Source organism: Pogoniulus pusillus, chromosome 26, assembly GCF_015220805.1.
Source record: "Pogoniulus pusillus isolate bPogPus1 chromosome 26, bPogPus1.pri, whole genome shotgun sequence".
In the NCBI taxonomy this organism is placed as follows: domain Eukaryota; kingdom Metazoa; phylum Chordata; class Aves; order Piciformes; family Lybiidae; genus Pogoniulus; species Pogoniulus pusillus.
In genome coordinates, this window is record NC_087289.1 from 9,619,558 (window position 1) to 9,635,534 (window position 15,977).

A 15,977-nucleotide genomic window follows, 5' to 3' on the forward strand; every position below is an offset into this window, starting at 1 on the left:
CTGTCACCCTCACAGTTGAAAAGATTCCCCCTGCTGTTTACATGGAACTTTCTATGTCTCAACTACCACACATTGCCCCTTGTCCTGTCATTGGGCATCACCAAGCGGAGCCTGGCTTCAGCCTCCTGGCACTCACCCTTTACATATTGATAAACCTTAATGAGGTCACCTCCCAGCCTCCTCTTATCCAAGCAGCAGAGCCTCAGTTCCCTCTGTCACTCCTCATGAGAGAGATGTTCCATTTCCTTAATCAGCTTTGTGGCTCTACACGGGACTCTCAAGCAGTTCTATGTCCCTCTTGAACTTGGGGGCCAGCCCAGAACTGGACACTCCAGATGCATCCTCACCAGGGCAGAGTAGAGGGGCAGGAGAACCTCTCTCGACCTACTAACTACACCCCTTTTAATACACTCCAAAATGGCATTGGCCCTCCTGGCCACAAGAGCACACTGCTGGCTCATGGTCAAACTCCCATCCAATAGGAACTCTAGAACCTTTTCTTACTATAGAAAGAAATAAAACTGAAATTATTAAAGCAGCACTTCCCTCTGACTTTTTCCAGACTCAGTTTCACTCCCCTGCCCATCCAGCATTCTTGTCCTTTCTTAAATATGTTTTCAGAGGCACCACCAACTCTGCTGATGGGGTAAGCTGTGGCCAGCAGAGGATCAACACCTCACTAATTCCTCTGAAATCAAACCCTGCAGTTGCTGTTCTGCCTGAATAATGTTAACTGTTCGTAGTTCTAGGGAGAATGTGCATTTGCCCCGTGTTACAGAATTTTCACCCAAATCCCTAACTGTTAGCAGTGACCTGAAGCTTAGACTACTTTCAAACACACCACTTGGCCTTACTGTTAAAACATCTGCATAACAATCCTCTAAAACAATGTTCCACTTGGAACTCCATCTGATAGTGCAGGATTCTATTTTACAGCTGTGCTATTTTAGCATTTTTAAGCTCTCAGTATTTTCTATGATGCTGCCTGAATTCTTCATGAAATAATTTCTATTCCACCACTGCACAGATAGGGATTCTGTTATGAGGTACCTTATCTCAGGGCAGGGTTCTTAATGCTTATCAGAGTGACACTTTCCTATTTACATAGTAGGATTGACAAATAGGTTCTCTCCATATTTTTGTTTACTGAGCCATTTCCTGTGTGAAAACAAATTTGATTTAAAATGGCTCAGAAGCCCAGCAATGTCGAAATCTACTGTGTGCCTGCCATACAAAGGTAGGTGAAAGGAATACAAACCCTATGAGGAGAGGCTGAGGGAGCTGGGGTCGTTTAGCTTGGAGAAGAGCAGGCTCAGGGGTGACCTCATTGCTGTCTACAACTATCTGAAGGAACACTGTAGCCAGGTGGGGGGTGGCCTCTTCTCCCAGGCAACCAGCAATAGAACAAGGGGACACAGTCTCAAGTTGTGCTGGGGGAAGTATAGGCTGGATGTTAGGAGGAAGTTGTTGCCAGAGAGAGTGATTGGCATTGGAATGGACTGCCCAGGGAGGTGGTGGAGTCACCGTCCCTGGAGGTCTTCAAGAAAAGCCTGGATGAGGCACTTAGAGCCATGGTCTAGTTGACTGTATGGGGCTGAGGGATAGGTGGGACTGGGTGATCTTGGAGGTCTCTTCCAACCTGGTTGATTCTATGATTGATTGATTCTATGATTGAAGTGCAAAAAGACGAAATGGGGAAAAAAATAGTGAGGGAAGTCATTCAATTTTCATGTTATTCGACGAGGCTGGTGAGAGGCCTCGAGAACAAGCCCTACGAGGAGAGGCTGAGGGAGCTGGGATTGTTTAGCCTGGAGAAGAGGAGGCTCAGGGGTGACCTTATTGCTGTCTACAACTACCTGAAGGGTGGTTGTGGCCAGGAGGAGGTTGCTCTCTTCTCTCAGGTGGCCAGCTCCAGAACAAGAGGACACAGCCTCAGGCTGCGCCAGGGGAAATTTCGGCTCGAGGTGAGGAGAAAGTTCTTCACTGAGAGAGTCATTGGGCACTGGAATGGGCTGCCCGGGGAGGTGGTGGAGTCGTCGTCCCTGGGGCAGTTCAAGGCAAGGTTGGATGTGGCACTTGGTGCCATGGTCTAGCCTTGGGCACTGTGGTAAAGGGTTGGACTTGATGATCTGTGAGGTCTCTTCCAACCCTGGTGATACTGTGATACTGTGATATTCAGGATATTTTTTTACATGTCTCTTATCTCCCTTTCAGGTGTCTTAATTCTATATATATCTCCTATGATTCTATATATACATTTCCTTGAGTACCACCCACTGGATGTGTTTCATTTCAAAAACAGGAAGATAGAAGAAAGACTGCTAAAAATAGAGGATGCCTTTGGAAAGACAGAATCAGTAAGACAGAAAGTCATGCTCCCAAGGGCTCATGTGATGGTTTCAGGACTGGTATGACATAGGACATTGGGGAAGTCTTAAAAACACAATAATTAAATTATCAAACAAAGCTGCAGAAACGATTACAGAAGTGCTGTTCTCTTTCCACATCATTACCTTTTCCTCTATATTAAACAGAGATTAAAAAAAAAATCATTCCACTCGCAGGTAGTAGGCCTCTCAAACCCATCCCCAAGCCATTTCTGTGCATTCTAAAATAACTCTTATGTTGAAGTGCAGCATTTCATCCTCATGGAACAGAAAATTGGAACTAAAACCTCATGAGAGCTCCAAAGTTCTCTCTGAATTATTATAAAAACCTATTAGAAAACGTTGCCAGCTTTGAGAAGAGATCTGTAAGTGGTATCACTTCCTGAAGAGTCTAGAAGAAACTGAAACAGCCCAATACTCTGATGCCACAGGGAAATTTTAGTTGAAACTAAAAGAGCAGGAGAAAAATAGGCAGCAACAGGAAAATACAAGTTCCTACCTTTCATTCATCTGGTTCAAGACTAACTGGTTCACCCATCTTACTAGGAATTTCCCAGTAAAGGGGGAGATGGGAATAGGAGCAGATCCAGACACTAGCTCTTTCATCAGTGTGAGAAGTGCAGATTGTGTCAAAGATATGCTACTAGCTTAAGCATGAGCTTCCAAGTCTCTTGTGTGTGTGCCACACTCTGTGCATCAAAGTGATAGGGCAGCCTTGGGTACCTGACACGATTATGCTACATGCCTTCAGTTTAACTACCTTTCTATGCAAGCACATCCCTCAGGCAAAAGTCTGCACTCCAGACATATTTGTATTTGTCCCAGGCACAAGTTACTTCTAACAACACTGGTTCGCAGTCTTCAGAGAAGAAAGTGATCATCAGAAAGGCAGAAATTACTTCTATTTGATCTACCTTCCAGTGACAGAACCATAAAAAAACCTTTCCTTAAGTATTCCTTTGAGTTCTTTCCATCACTGCATTCAACGAGCAAAATACAAATAATTTTAGGAACATAAGAGCTTCTTCCTGCTTATATATGTCACTCAGAGTTTTAAAACCACAGACAAGCCAAGCTAAAGGGTTCTAGCAGAAATCACCAATGTACTTATAGCAGCATTTCCTATTTTTTTTTTCCTCAGACTGGAATGTACATTGCTGATGAGAACATTCACTGACAGAAGACCAACACATAATGTTTAGACACTGAAGTGGCATCACCATGTCGGTGTACCTGGTTTAATTAGCTTTACTTTTCATGTAGGGTAAATAAAACATTAAGGAGTCAGCCAGATAGAGAAGCAACAAATTGGGTTTTAACTATCTCCATGAAATGAGCAAGAATAAAGCTTAAAGAGTGTTATATTTACCTCTGTAGCTCCCAGGGCACTTTTAAGAACACTAGGTCAGGTACACTGAGACACTGAGAAAATGTGCAATTTCTTTCCCACTGAGCTGTCAAAGCATTCATGCTGTGAATCGCTAACAGCCTTCTTTGACAACCAGGCAAATATTTCTATTTTCTGCCATTCCAGTCATGAAGTATCTCAGCGTTGACTCAGCTGATTTAGTGCCAATTCAAGTTGGACCTCAGATGTCTGAGCTAGTAATCGGATCAAATACTTTCGATGAAGCCTTGTCACAAACTCACAGACTGCTGCTTAATACATTACCAAATAGTTAGATAGCAAAAAGAGGTTGTAAATCTGAAAAGGCAGCAGAGAAGCAGAACACTCATTCAATGAACTGCCAGAACAGAGATTTAAGTAGTACATACAAGTCAAATATGATGCTTCTATTTATTGTTTTTTAAAAACTTATAAAAGACTATGTAGTTTCTTGAAGTAAAAAAATTATTTCCCCTACTTTGAAAAGACATGTATTTAGAAATGCATAACTGATGACCAAGTCTACCCAGGCAGGACTGCAACAAGACTAAACAAATGCAAACTATTCAAGATGCAACAAGCATTACTTTTTCTTAAGCCTTTCCAGATACAAATGTCTGACTATGTTGCACTTGTATCTGTTGATCAGAAGCTTTTATCAACAATACCATGAAAGAGGAAGACAGAATGAAGGGAAGGACACTTCTTGCAGTAGGGATAGATCCCATGGAACCTGGACAGAAATCGTTGGATCAGTACTTCACAGCTGGCAGAAATAATGGTTCAGCGTGGGAATAAACAAATACAATATCCAACAAAACAAATTATTTAAAGTACAGGCTTTGTGCCAAGAGTTTAGAGCAAAGCACTGCTGCAATTTCAGTCCATCCTTTGAACCATGCTGCATAACACAGTGTTCTCTTAATTTAAAGCTTCCATTTCAGGCAGGATTTGGTTTAGAGTTTTAACTCCCATACTTGCAATCTACAGAGAATTGAAATATCCAGTACTTGAATATGACTTGAACAGTACTTACCAATGCTGGCATAGCCAGGGGTTGATGGATCTCCTCCACTGTTCAAGGAAACCATAAAAGCTTTATCGACAAGATCTGAAGTCTTTGGTAAATCACAAGGATCAACGTAAAGAAGAACACCACCAAACCCTGCATCTTCCAAGAGAGAAAGCTGGGGAAACAAAACAGTATGGGTGACTATTAACTAAAACAATGTCAGAGCAGTTTTATTTTAGCTGTAGTTAAGACACAGGCTTTGTCATGTGCCAGGTTCTCACCATACCACACTCTACACAAATCAAAGACATATGTAGTTCCAAACTGCCTGCAATATAGAACCAGCAGCTACTCTTTGAATAGGGAAAATCAACCCCTCCCCAAAAAACTAACTCAAAGTCTCGTCCCCCAATTCATAGCAAAAGTAAATGACTGGCACAGGTGTTTAAAAAGGTAAAAGGTTAAAGATGTACTACAGACCATGCAGGAATAAAGAATAGTAGGTTAGTTTATTGTTGCTGTACTGTTGTGTTTCTGATTCAAGTTCATATTCAAGTATTCAGCTAGGATTAGAATGCACAATAAAAGGGGTGGGGACACTCTGAGACAAGCAGGACGTGGTAGCAAAATAGTCTTTTCTTATATCCAGTATATGTATATGTTTTTCATATCTAGCCTTATGTAATAGCACAGAAGATGGGAAACAGAGATGCAGGGAGTTTTGTAAGAGAGTTTTAACAAAAATCACTATTAAATTCCTCTGTTTCGCTGAGAGAAGGCAACTACACCACTGCTATTCACAAAGTGCAGCAACCACTGCTGCCATGGTTACAATCTCTAGTAAATAATTGGGTTGTACATGAGAAATTATGAAACCATTTTCAGATTTCAGCTATAATTGTTGCCTCTTAACTTCCCAACAGTGATGTCATATCAATGCCAACAATTAACGTGCATTGTTGCTTACATTTTCACCTCCAGTCAACACTTTAACAGCCACAAAGTGCCCTAGCACAGGGAATCTTAAGAAGGTACTGATTAATTTTTTTAACCTAGGTGAAGACTGTAGAGTAAGTCCTTCTGGTAAATCAGTACATCATTCAGACTGCCACTGTCTAGACAGCTCCCCATCTTTGTGAAAATTCTCTGCAGTCATAGTGTTATATGTGCAGGGAGCTACAGAATCAGCACTGCAGTTTATCTTCCCCTCTCATTCCTGGTGAAGGTCATGTCTTTTCTCTCCCTTGTTCCCCTTCCCCCCTCCTCCATGCCCCCCCCCAAAAAAAAAGTTTTAATGGTTGTGCTTTATTTCTGATAAAAAACATGCCTTTTAAAAGTTGATTTAGCCTGCCCTCTGTGCTTATGTTTTGATCCACAGTAGTGATTGAGCCACTGATTAGTTGGCACAGACTTATTTCACAGGACAAAATATCTCAGTATATTCCTGTAAATTTAATGAAAATGGGATATTAAGTAGACAAGGCAAATCCTGCTAATGCACCACATTGAGAAGGCATTAATAAAATCTGGAGAGCTCACCTCTCAATGCAAGTGGGAAACCATATAAGAAGTCAGAAGAAGGAATGTGACAGATGGGAAAAAATACGGGAACTGGGACCACAAATCAGACACCACAAAATCCAACCTTGAGAAATAAAGCTGTGAAAACCCTGTTCACTGACCCATGGAACAACCTGTTCTTTTATTCAATGGTACATTATGCGAGATAATGCAGTTCAGAACAAGCTGTAACACACCTCTATAGAGCAAGTGACTTTGCCATCATGTAAGGTTTTATCCTTTCTCAAAACAAGTAGAGCTAACACTGTCTGGAAAAGTTAATTGAAACTACAACAACTTCCAAATGCAATTCCCTTTTTGTGTATATATATACACAGACGTGTGTGTATACATATATATGCACATACATGCATACATATATATATACACTCACATATTATAAGCATACCTATAGAAACACATACATATATGTATGCACACATACATTTATATGCATATGACAAATTAAACTTTAGTGCTGAGGGAAAAAATAAAATTTAAAAAAAAAAAAAGGTAACAATCCCCCTCAAAAACCAAAACCCAACCAAGCAATCAAAAACCAACACAAAACCTACCCCAGATCTCTTTCTTCTACTGTAGGTTCTCTTTGGTTAAGTTTTACTTATATCTAATTCTGCTTTTAACTATGTCACAGAAGGCTTCAGACTTTCAACCAGTAAAACGTATCAGTAATTAATCCAATATAAACTAGCTGTATAATATTATGCAAAGACTTCTCTTTTACCTTGTTATATTTTCAACACTGTGCTGGCACGAAGCCTACATTAGCACACCATGCTGTCTAATGCCAAAAGTGCCTCAAAATGTAGTTCTCACCTTCAGAAGGTATTCATATGCATGTATTTCACATTACTGAAAGTGTGTTATCTTAGCTGGATCCACACTTCTGTACACAGATACTTACACTAATAGTATTAAGTTACACATTGAAATAGGTTCCTGAAGAATTTTCTACTGTAACAGCACAATAGAACAAAGAGGCTGTTGTAAAGCTGAATAAAGCAGTTACATTGTACACTAGGAGCTGCTGAATGATGTCAGCCCCATGAAGATACCTCCAACCTTTGTGAATCTATTTACATGAAAAAGTGAAAATTACAGTCACAACTGAAAAGGGACTGAGATGGTCTAAAGAGGGGTATACCATGACACAAAGCTTTAAGTGGTAAATTAAGCAAGCACTTCACTTCTTAACTTTTATCACCAAATTTACTGTAACAAGAAAAAAAAAGTGTATCAAATGTGTCTGACAAAGTAAAAAAAAATAAACTCTAAATAAAGAGATTAAACATGTTTTGAGCTTCAGGCACTTAGAGAATGCTTAAGCACAGGATTTTTTAAGCTTAATAGGGCACTCCCTAAATCTCCTTAAATCTGCACAAAAAAAAAGGCAAAAATCTATTTTCCACAATGTCTGCCTACTGTAAATGACAATAGAGGCCTTTGAGTGTCAGCTACTAACAGTATAGCAAAATTCACACTAGATCATGACCTTTTCCATATAACTTCAGACCAGAAGTCTTTCTCTTCCTAAAGCCAGATTCTCAGCTGTACTGTTTATTCCCAGTCTGTTCAGGTGCTAATACTTAAGTCCAAGTACAACTTGGACATAACACATTAATAAAATAAAAACTGAAGAGATATTCCTGCAGATATGTTTGTGGACTGTATACAACCCATCTTTTTCTGCCCCTTCTAGGTAATCTATCTAAAACCACACACAGAATTTTTATATGCAGTCATAATATGTATGGAGCACTGAAGCAAACAGAAAAATCTTAAAGAATAAAAACTCCCCAGTAAACCAAGCAATACAATACACAGAATAACATTTCACTGGATGAAAGAAAATATCCCAAAGATTTATTAAGAAATACATACAAGTACCTATTACATATAACTGCCTAAAATGGAATATGTTCATACACATTTGCAGAAGCTGCATCTCCTAATGTCATTATACTGCAGTGTAATGATCAGCATTCATTAGACAAATAACAGTAACCAGTTCTTAACTAGTGAGTTTTTCAAGTTGTAAGCACTGTGCAGAAGACATTAATCTGAGACACAGCTTTACTAGCTGGACAGGCTACAAGTTATTAATTACTTGTTTTCAACTGAAGTTCCAATTAAAATCATGACACTCTGAAAGGAACTCCCATCTCATTTTACTAACTGGCAGTATGTAAAACTGCCAGGCAGGGGGAAAGTGCCATTTAAACTGTTGGAAGACCTTACTGACATAACATCTTTTTATTTCAGAAACAGATTGCTCGAGGAGAAAAATAAGACTTTGCATACTGAAGATTTAATTAGATGCCACTGTCCTCTCAATTACCTCCCACAATACAGAATACTTGGAAGATTCAGTGGTAACACAAACAAGACTCAAGGCAGAAAAGGAGAAAAAAAAGAACCACAACACCTAGCTACATACATCTTCATTTTTATACCACTCATATAAGTTGGATATTTTTAACAAGCAAGTCAGTAAAAGTTCATTTTGGCTTAAGCTTAATATTTAATACTTCACTCAATGTTTAATCATGCATCTGTATTTCCCATCAGACAGATCTAGGGACACTGTTCAAAAGAATTCTGTAGAAAAAAACAAAAACCACCACTATTTGAAGAGGTTTTGGCTTTTACTGATCAGCCCTGAAGGTACTGAGTAAAGACAGTGAAAGAGATGGAGGACATAGCCAGTTCAATGGCTCGCTGTACGGGGATAATGAAAAGAAATACATCTTTCCTGTTCAGCTCAAACGCTGTCCTTGTCTAAGGAATGACACCATAGCTCTGTTGAACAAACAGGTCTAGGAAAAAGATTAAGCTGCATAAAACTTCAAAAAGCTAGAAAGGCAGGGAACAGTGATCTCCTGACAGGCTATTCCCATAAAGGACTCAGAAGATGGAAAACATACTACATTGGCATTGAACGAACTCTTCGTGACACACAGTGCCATATACATGAACAACACAAAGTCAAGTACTTGCTCTGCATCATGGCAACACCTTACAACTGTGATGTACTTGCTATCAGATAAATGATACTTTGAAGTGCATTCACTTGTGGCAAGAGTCTGAGTTGGATACCTAATTTTTTTTCAAGGTATGTTTGTTAATCACTTCAAAAATTGCAAATGTCATTGACAATTTTCAACTTTCAGAATTTTGTCTATCTTATGTCTATTTTTTTTTTCTTAGGGAGAGGAGATTTCTCTCTTGTATTTCCTGGATGTCCTGTAGAATGTGGAAGGAAAAGCAAGAGGGAAGGGTAACAAACCTAGAATGTTAGTCATAAAAATATGCATACGAGCGATGAGGCAGTACATCAGTGAGGAGCAAGAGCTACTCCATACTTAAATTTACCATAAGTTGTATCTTTAAACACATCAGATAAGTGCTACTCAAGGGCAGTAGACTGTTAAATTAGCACTGACCACAGGAAAACTGATCTGTGAAGGTTCATGAATATCAGCTTTTAGACGCAACAGAAAAAAGTAGCTTGTTTTTGCTTAGTGCATCTTGAACTATCAGAAGGATGTAAGATAGTCTTCAATCACTCCTGGCCCATCAGTTTGGAGTAATATTAGTTCAAGTCATACTAGCTAAACTCCTTTCTGTAAGACATGTGGCTATAAGGAGTCTTGGGAATCCTCTGGCTCCACTAGAAATGCTTTTGCAGTAGAAGGAGCAAGTAAGCTGTCATGAAATGAAACGTACCTTTCCAAAGACAGTTCTTACATGCCAGTTACCCACTCCCATATATATAGCTGACCCTTTTCATTCTCTGAGGCAGGTGATGGTATTCAGCCACAAAGAAGAAAAAGGAAAGCAAAGTGAATGCAAGATAGGCAATCAGCACAACGCAAACACGCAAAGAGATGTTGCTTCTGCAGAGCAAAGCTGAAAGAAGCTCTTGCCACCATAAAATGGAGCTACAATAAATTGGCAGAACTCAGACTGGATCGAGAGTTTTTGAGCATTCATGTATAACACTGAATCACAATTTAGCTTGTTCTCTACCAGTTTGACTGGAAATTGAGGCCTAGAGCCAAAAGCCTGCTGTAGTAGTTGAGACTTTTTTGTTTCACCATCTCTAACTAAAAAGCAGTTGGGTGTAATCCTTACACAACAAAGTTTTTAGCATCATGGTCCTGAACATGGTGTCAAGCTTACAAAGAGATGAAGGTTTTGTCCTATCCTTTTCTTGTTTTCTGTCTACTCATCTTCTCCATGGTTTTATCAAAGAAAAGTAATGTTACACACCAGCAACTTTTAAAAATGGTATTTTTCAATACAGGGTACTTGGACAATTAAACATAGGCCAGATATATTGTCAGTACCCTGCAATAGATTTTAGGAACTTTTAATACAAATTGGGTGCATATTTTATTGCCAGATCTTGCTTACTACTGCTAAGAAATTCACAACGTTCAATCTAATTAAAAATGAAATTGAACTACAATTCCCTAGAAACAAGGGTTGATTGGACTCAATAAGCTTTACTTAATTTATTTCAGAAACAAAATAATTGAATTGCTTACAGTCCAGAAAAAAAAAAAAGCTTCACCACTTGATGAGGATATAATACAAAACCTACTGCATGCCTCCATCTCCAAGAAATACTGCTCACTTTTAAATAAGCATGTAGAGGAGCATTGTGTGTATAATAAGTATCATTAAATGCTCAGGAAACATTAAAAAGAAGAAACAGACAAGCTGCATGAATATCCAGATGAGCAACCTCCAAAAAGCCAGCAGCATTTCCTTGTTCAGACCAAAACTTGTTTCTGATTCTGTTCATGGTTATTTCAGTCTACGTTTAGACTCCCTTACTGAGAGAATAGAGATGAAGATCCATCACACGAAAAACAATTACACAAAGATGCAATTACAATCCTGGTAAATCATTAGGAATAAACTGATTAGACTCATAGAATCAACCAGGTTGGAAGAGACCTCCAAGATCATGCAGTACAACCTAGCACTCAGCCCTATCTAGTCATCTAGACCATGGAACTAAGTGCCTCAACCAGTCTTCTCCTGAACACTTCCAGGGATGTCAACTCCACCACCTCCCTGGGCAGCCCATTTCAATGCCAATCACTCTCTCTGGCAACAACTTCCTCCTAACATCCAGCCTAGACCTGCCCTGGCACAACTTGAGACTGTGTCCCCTTGTTCTATTGCTGACTGCCTGGGAGAAGAGACCAACCCCACCTGGCTACAGCCCTCTCTTCAGGTAGTTGTAGACAGCAATGAGGTCACCCCTGAGCCTCCTCTTCTCCAAGCTAAACAATCCCAGCTCCCTCAGCCTCTCCTCATAGGGTTTGTTACTTAGTTTTATTTTATACATTCTACCAAACTTTTAATGCAAAATGAGCCAAAAGGGTCACAAGACTCAGGAAAAATCTGCCAGTTTTCCTTTTTCAATATTGGTCATCTTATTTGTCTTTCTACTGCTGGGAGGATGAGGTCAGCAGATGCAATCTGCAAATAAGATAGACAGAACAGGGTCCTTCTCCTACAGAAAGTCATCGGGTCAGGTTTACATCATCCCGTGTGATTTACTCTGGGTGATCCTGCTCTAAGAAGGAGTGTCAGACTAGATGATACTCAGAGGTTCCCTTCAACCCTTACCATCTGTGATTTTGCACCTCATGCAAGGCACAGAAACAAACCATGCAAGGTTTTCTCAGGTAAGGAAGCTGCAGTTTCACTGTTCCAGCAGTCACTCTGTTCGCTGCAATCATTTCAGGTGCCTAGTCCCACCTGCAGGGAGGTCTCAGATCACTGCAGTCCATTTCTCCTTACCACTTTTGAACTCAGCAGCAAATGCCCAGCGAGGAGACATCCCAATCAGAAATAACTAAAGGCAGACCAACTTTCACTATCAATATGGTTGCATGTTACAGCACCTTATGTCACATCATATCTCTCGCAAGTACTGCTAAATTAATTACCTAGTGGCTTGCACTCAGGGTGGGATGTGGAGAGGAACTTTGCTTCCTCTGTGCTTTGCCATACTGGCCTTCCATAATGAAGGCAAATGCATTCAGGAACCAAAACCCTCCCACTGCAACCTTCATCTTCAGAGTACTTTGGCATCTCACTCTACAGCAAATATGTTTTCCTTGGTGGCAAATGAGCTGTGCCCACCCTGTAGATTTGCTATGTGGCCACTCACTGTTGGCCTAGGCCAGTAGTTCTTGGGTCTTCCTTAGACCAGAGCTACCATTATTTTTGGTTTATGAAAATACATTTAGCCTGTGGTGTTTTCTCTTCTCATTTTCTGCTAACTACAGCAATAACAACACACTGACTCAGGGCTGTTAAATGGAGAGAGGTTAGACTGCAGTACCCTAAGCCTCATAACAAACTGATGAGCAGGCTCCCACCCTGCATTAGCACAGACAGGATCTGAACTCCCACTGGATGTGAGAGCAACTCCTATTTTTAGCTCTTTAGTTACAAATTGAATCCTGAAGTGTCATCCAAAAGAGAAGTGATTACTTTCATGAGTGGTAATACTTTATACTCAGTCAATAGCATCACAAATAAAGAGCAAATAGGTGTATTAAAGGGATTCTACCTGTCACTACAGTAAGAGCTACTAAAGATATAATGTGTCAATTTAAAATTATTGATGTCTGTCCATTTTAACCTCTTCCTTCTACTGAAGATGAGTTTGCATTTCTGATTTTGGAAAATTCTCTGTCCTTTAAAGAGCAGGTAGTTGGAGCAATATCTTAGACATAATTTCAGTGTTTTGTCCTCAGAACATACTGCCAGCTATCCAAACTGAGTCTGACTTACAGAGACTCAGTGACACCACTGTGAGTGGCAGCTGGGGACAAAGCTAGTGAAGAGCCTGGAGCACATCCCTATGAGGAGAAGCTGAGGGAGCTGGGAGCGTTTAGCCTGAAAAAGAGGAGGCTCAAGGCAGACCTCAGTGCTGTCCACAACTACCTGAAGGGAGGCTGTAGCCAGCTGGGGGTTGGTCTCTTCTCCCAGACAACCAGCAATAGAACAAGGGGACACAGTCTCAAGTTGTGCCAGGGAAGGTCTAGGCTGGATGTTAGGAGGAAGTTCTTTAGAGAGGGAGTGATTTGCCATTGGAATGGGCTGCCCAGGGAGGTGGTGGAGTTGCTGTCCCTGGAGGTATTCAAGAAAAGCCTGGATGAGGCACTTAGTGCCATGGTCTAGTTGATTGGCTAGGGCTGGGTAATAGGTTGGACTAAATGATCTTGTAGAATTCTTCCAAACTGGTTGATTCTATGATAATTTTGCACTGGTGTTTCTTCCAGTAGTGAGCTGCTATCCCACCACTGTAGACTGGAATGTTGATCCACTGACAGTGGATGACAGAACAGTTACCCTAACAACTGGTAACCTGATAGCATGCAGGCAAATTTAAAGATTAAGAACATGCAATTTTGTTTACTATTTATTCTTTGGTCATCCATTCAAATGAAGTCACAAACCAGATACTTGCATAAATCTGAGTTTTAGCATACTTGCCTCATCCCCTGACCTTTATGATTATTTTTTTCAAGTTAGATTCATGACTGCACTCACACAAAAAAACACAAGGCAAGGTCACACTTAATACTTAAGTTTATAACTTAAGCGCTTCCAGCATATCAAACACCAGTGAGTATACATCAGGCTTGTTTTTCCACTTTCAGGCTACAGAGTTGAGTACTTTAAGTCTCAGTTATATGCAGTATGAATCAATTAAACAATTAGATGTTTTCAGGTGAAGGGAGAAGCAGCTTTCCAGAAGAGGCAACAGCTATGTCTCAGTTGACACAGCACACATCAGCCTTCTGAAGTGATTCAGATTGCCACAGACTGTCCTTTGCCCATAAGATAAACCCCTACAGCTAAGCAGTGGTGTAAATCATCTCCTCAGTGTAAAGAAGATAGCAACTTGTATGTTAAACACATGGTAAGGAATCTCAAATTCTTAGGCCGTGTCTGCTATGAGAAGTGGTGCACAGTCTGAAACACTGAATCATAGAATCAGCCAGGTTGGAAAGACCTCCAAGATTATCCAGTCCAACCTATCACCCAGCCCTATCCAATCAAATAGATCATGGCACTAAGTGCCTCATCCAGTGTACTATGCTCACAGACAGAGTAAACAGCAGAGGTTTGTGCTGCATACAGTTAAAAGCCAAGGATGTGTCCTCTTTCATACAAGATATTTACTCCAGCTGTTTGTTACAACTCCTCCTGGGGATTCAGGGTGTCATTACTCTTATTCACTCAACCTCTGCATTAATTCTGTGCAATTGCCTACATTTATGAACCGTTTCCACAAACAACTGTCCAGACAAGGTGGCCTTTGAATGAAACCCTCTACCAAAGCAAAAGTATACAGGAAAAATATGGAGACAACAATATGGGGAAAAAAAAAAAAACACAGAACTTACACTGTTTCTAAAATTTCCAGTTAAATAATTAGAAGGACTAAGGAAGTAAATAAGCAGTCAGAAAGGGAAATACCTACTTCTATTAACCACTCGCACTGTGTAGCATATGCAATGTGATCCTCCCAACAATCTCTCCTCGACATGCATACAGCCTGTATTTGGAAGCTCCTTGGGGTACCTTGAGTATGTATTTTCCAATATCAACACTGAAAGGGCTGTCAAAGCACAGATCAGCTCAAGTAATCCTACCATCTCCAAGATAAAAGTAAGGTTATGCCTCCTCTAGCTCCGTGAGTGTAGATGTGATATGGTACCTATGAAGATATTAGCAGATGTTCTCACAAGCCACATAACAATCAGTCACAGATTTCTAATTAATGTACATTCACTGCTTCAAGTAATTGCATCTTAGAACATCTGTTAGGTTGTTAAATTACAACTGCCTTCATTAGACCTCTGCAGAAAAAAAAAAAAAAAATCCTTTCCACTTATTTTATTATTCCTGCAATTATTACCTTGGAAGATTCTACACAATGCTACTCTATTTCTTTTAAAAGACAAAACATGTTCCCTGTTCAACTGCTTTCTGGGATATAACGTTGTATGCAGGCTTCATGCCTCTAAAATACTGCCTTGAATACAACATAACAGTCTCTTTAAATATTGTGTAACAGCATTATGTATTTTTAAAGTTACATTTGGTTTAATTTTACGTTTCTAAGTGGAACACATAATGATATAGAGTGTGCTATATGTAAGCCTCAGGCATATCTACATATCACCTAGGAAATCTGCATATTATTAATTGATTGATGAATATTTTACTTTCATTTATGGAAAAGAGCAGTATTTAACTACTTGGTTAGCATGCCTTTAAGTAAATCAATACTCAGAATGAACTTATTTATCTTCCTGGTTAGAAAAACAGTCACAGACTAGGCATGATAAAAGGAATGATCATAAAGAATGTGCCCCAGCGTATAAAGTTATTTCACAAACTATAAATATTAAATAAGTTATTAAAAACCTTAGCAATAAAAGTTCTTTATAAATTACCAGTGCTAATTCCACTCCTAAACTCCCCTAGAAATCCCAGAATTAAAAAATTGTCTAATTTCCTTTTTATTTTTCATGACTGAAATTTCAGCAACTAGATTTTTTTCCAT

The 15,977-nt window shown here is 39.7% G+C and overlaps 1 protein-coding gene across 1 annotated transcript in view; it reads right to left on the reverse strand.

Moving 5' to 3' along the window:
• NAALADL2 (N-acetylated alpha-linked acidic dipeptidase like 2) overlaps positions 1 to 15,977 on the reverse strand; it is a 343,221-nt gene that overhangs the window by 178,956 nt on the left and 148,288 nt on the right. Inside the window, exon 6 of the mRNA XM_064164711.1 lies at positions 4,811 to 4,961. Within this exon, the coding sequence (XP_064020781.1) occupies positions 4,811 to 4,961 (151 nt within the window). The remainder of the gene's footprint in view (positions 1 to 4,810; positions 4,962 to 15,977) is intronic.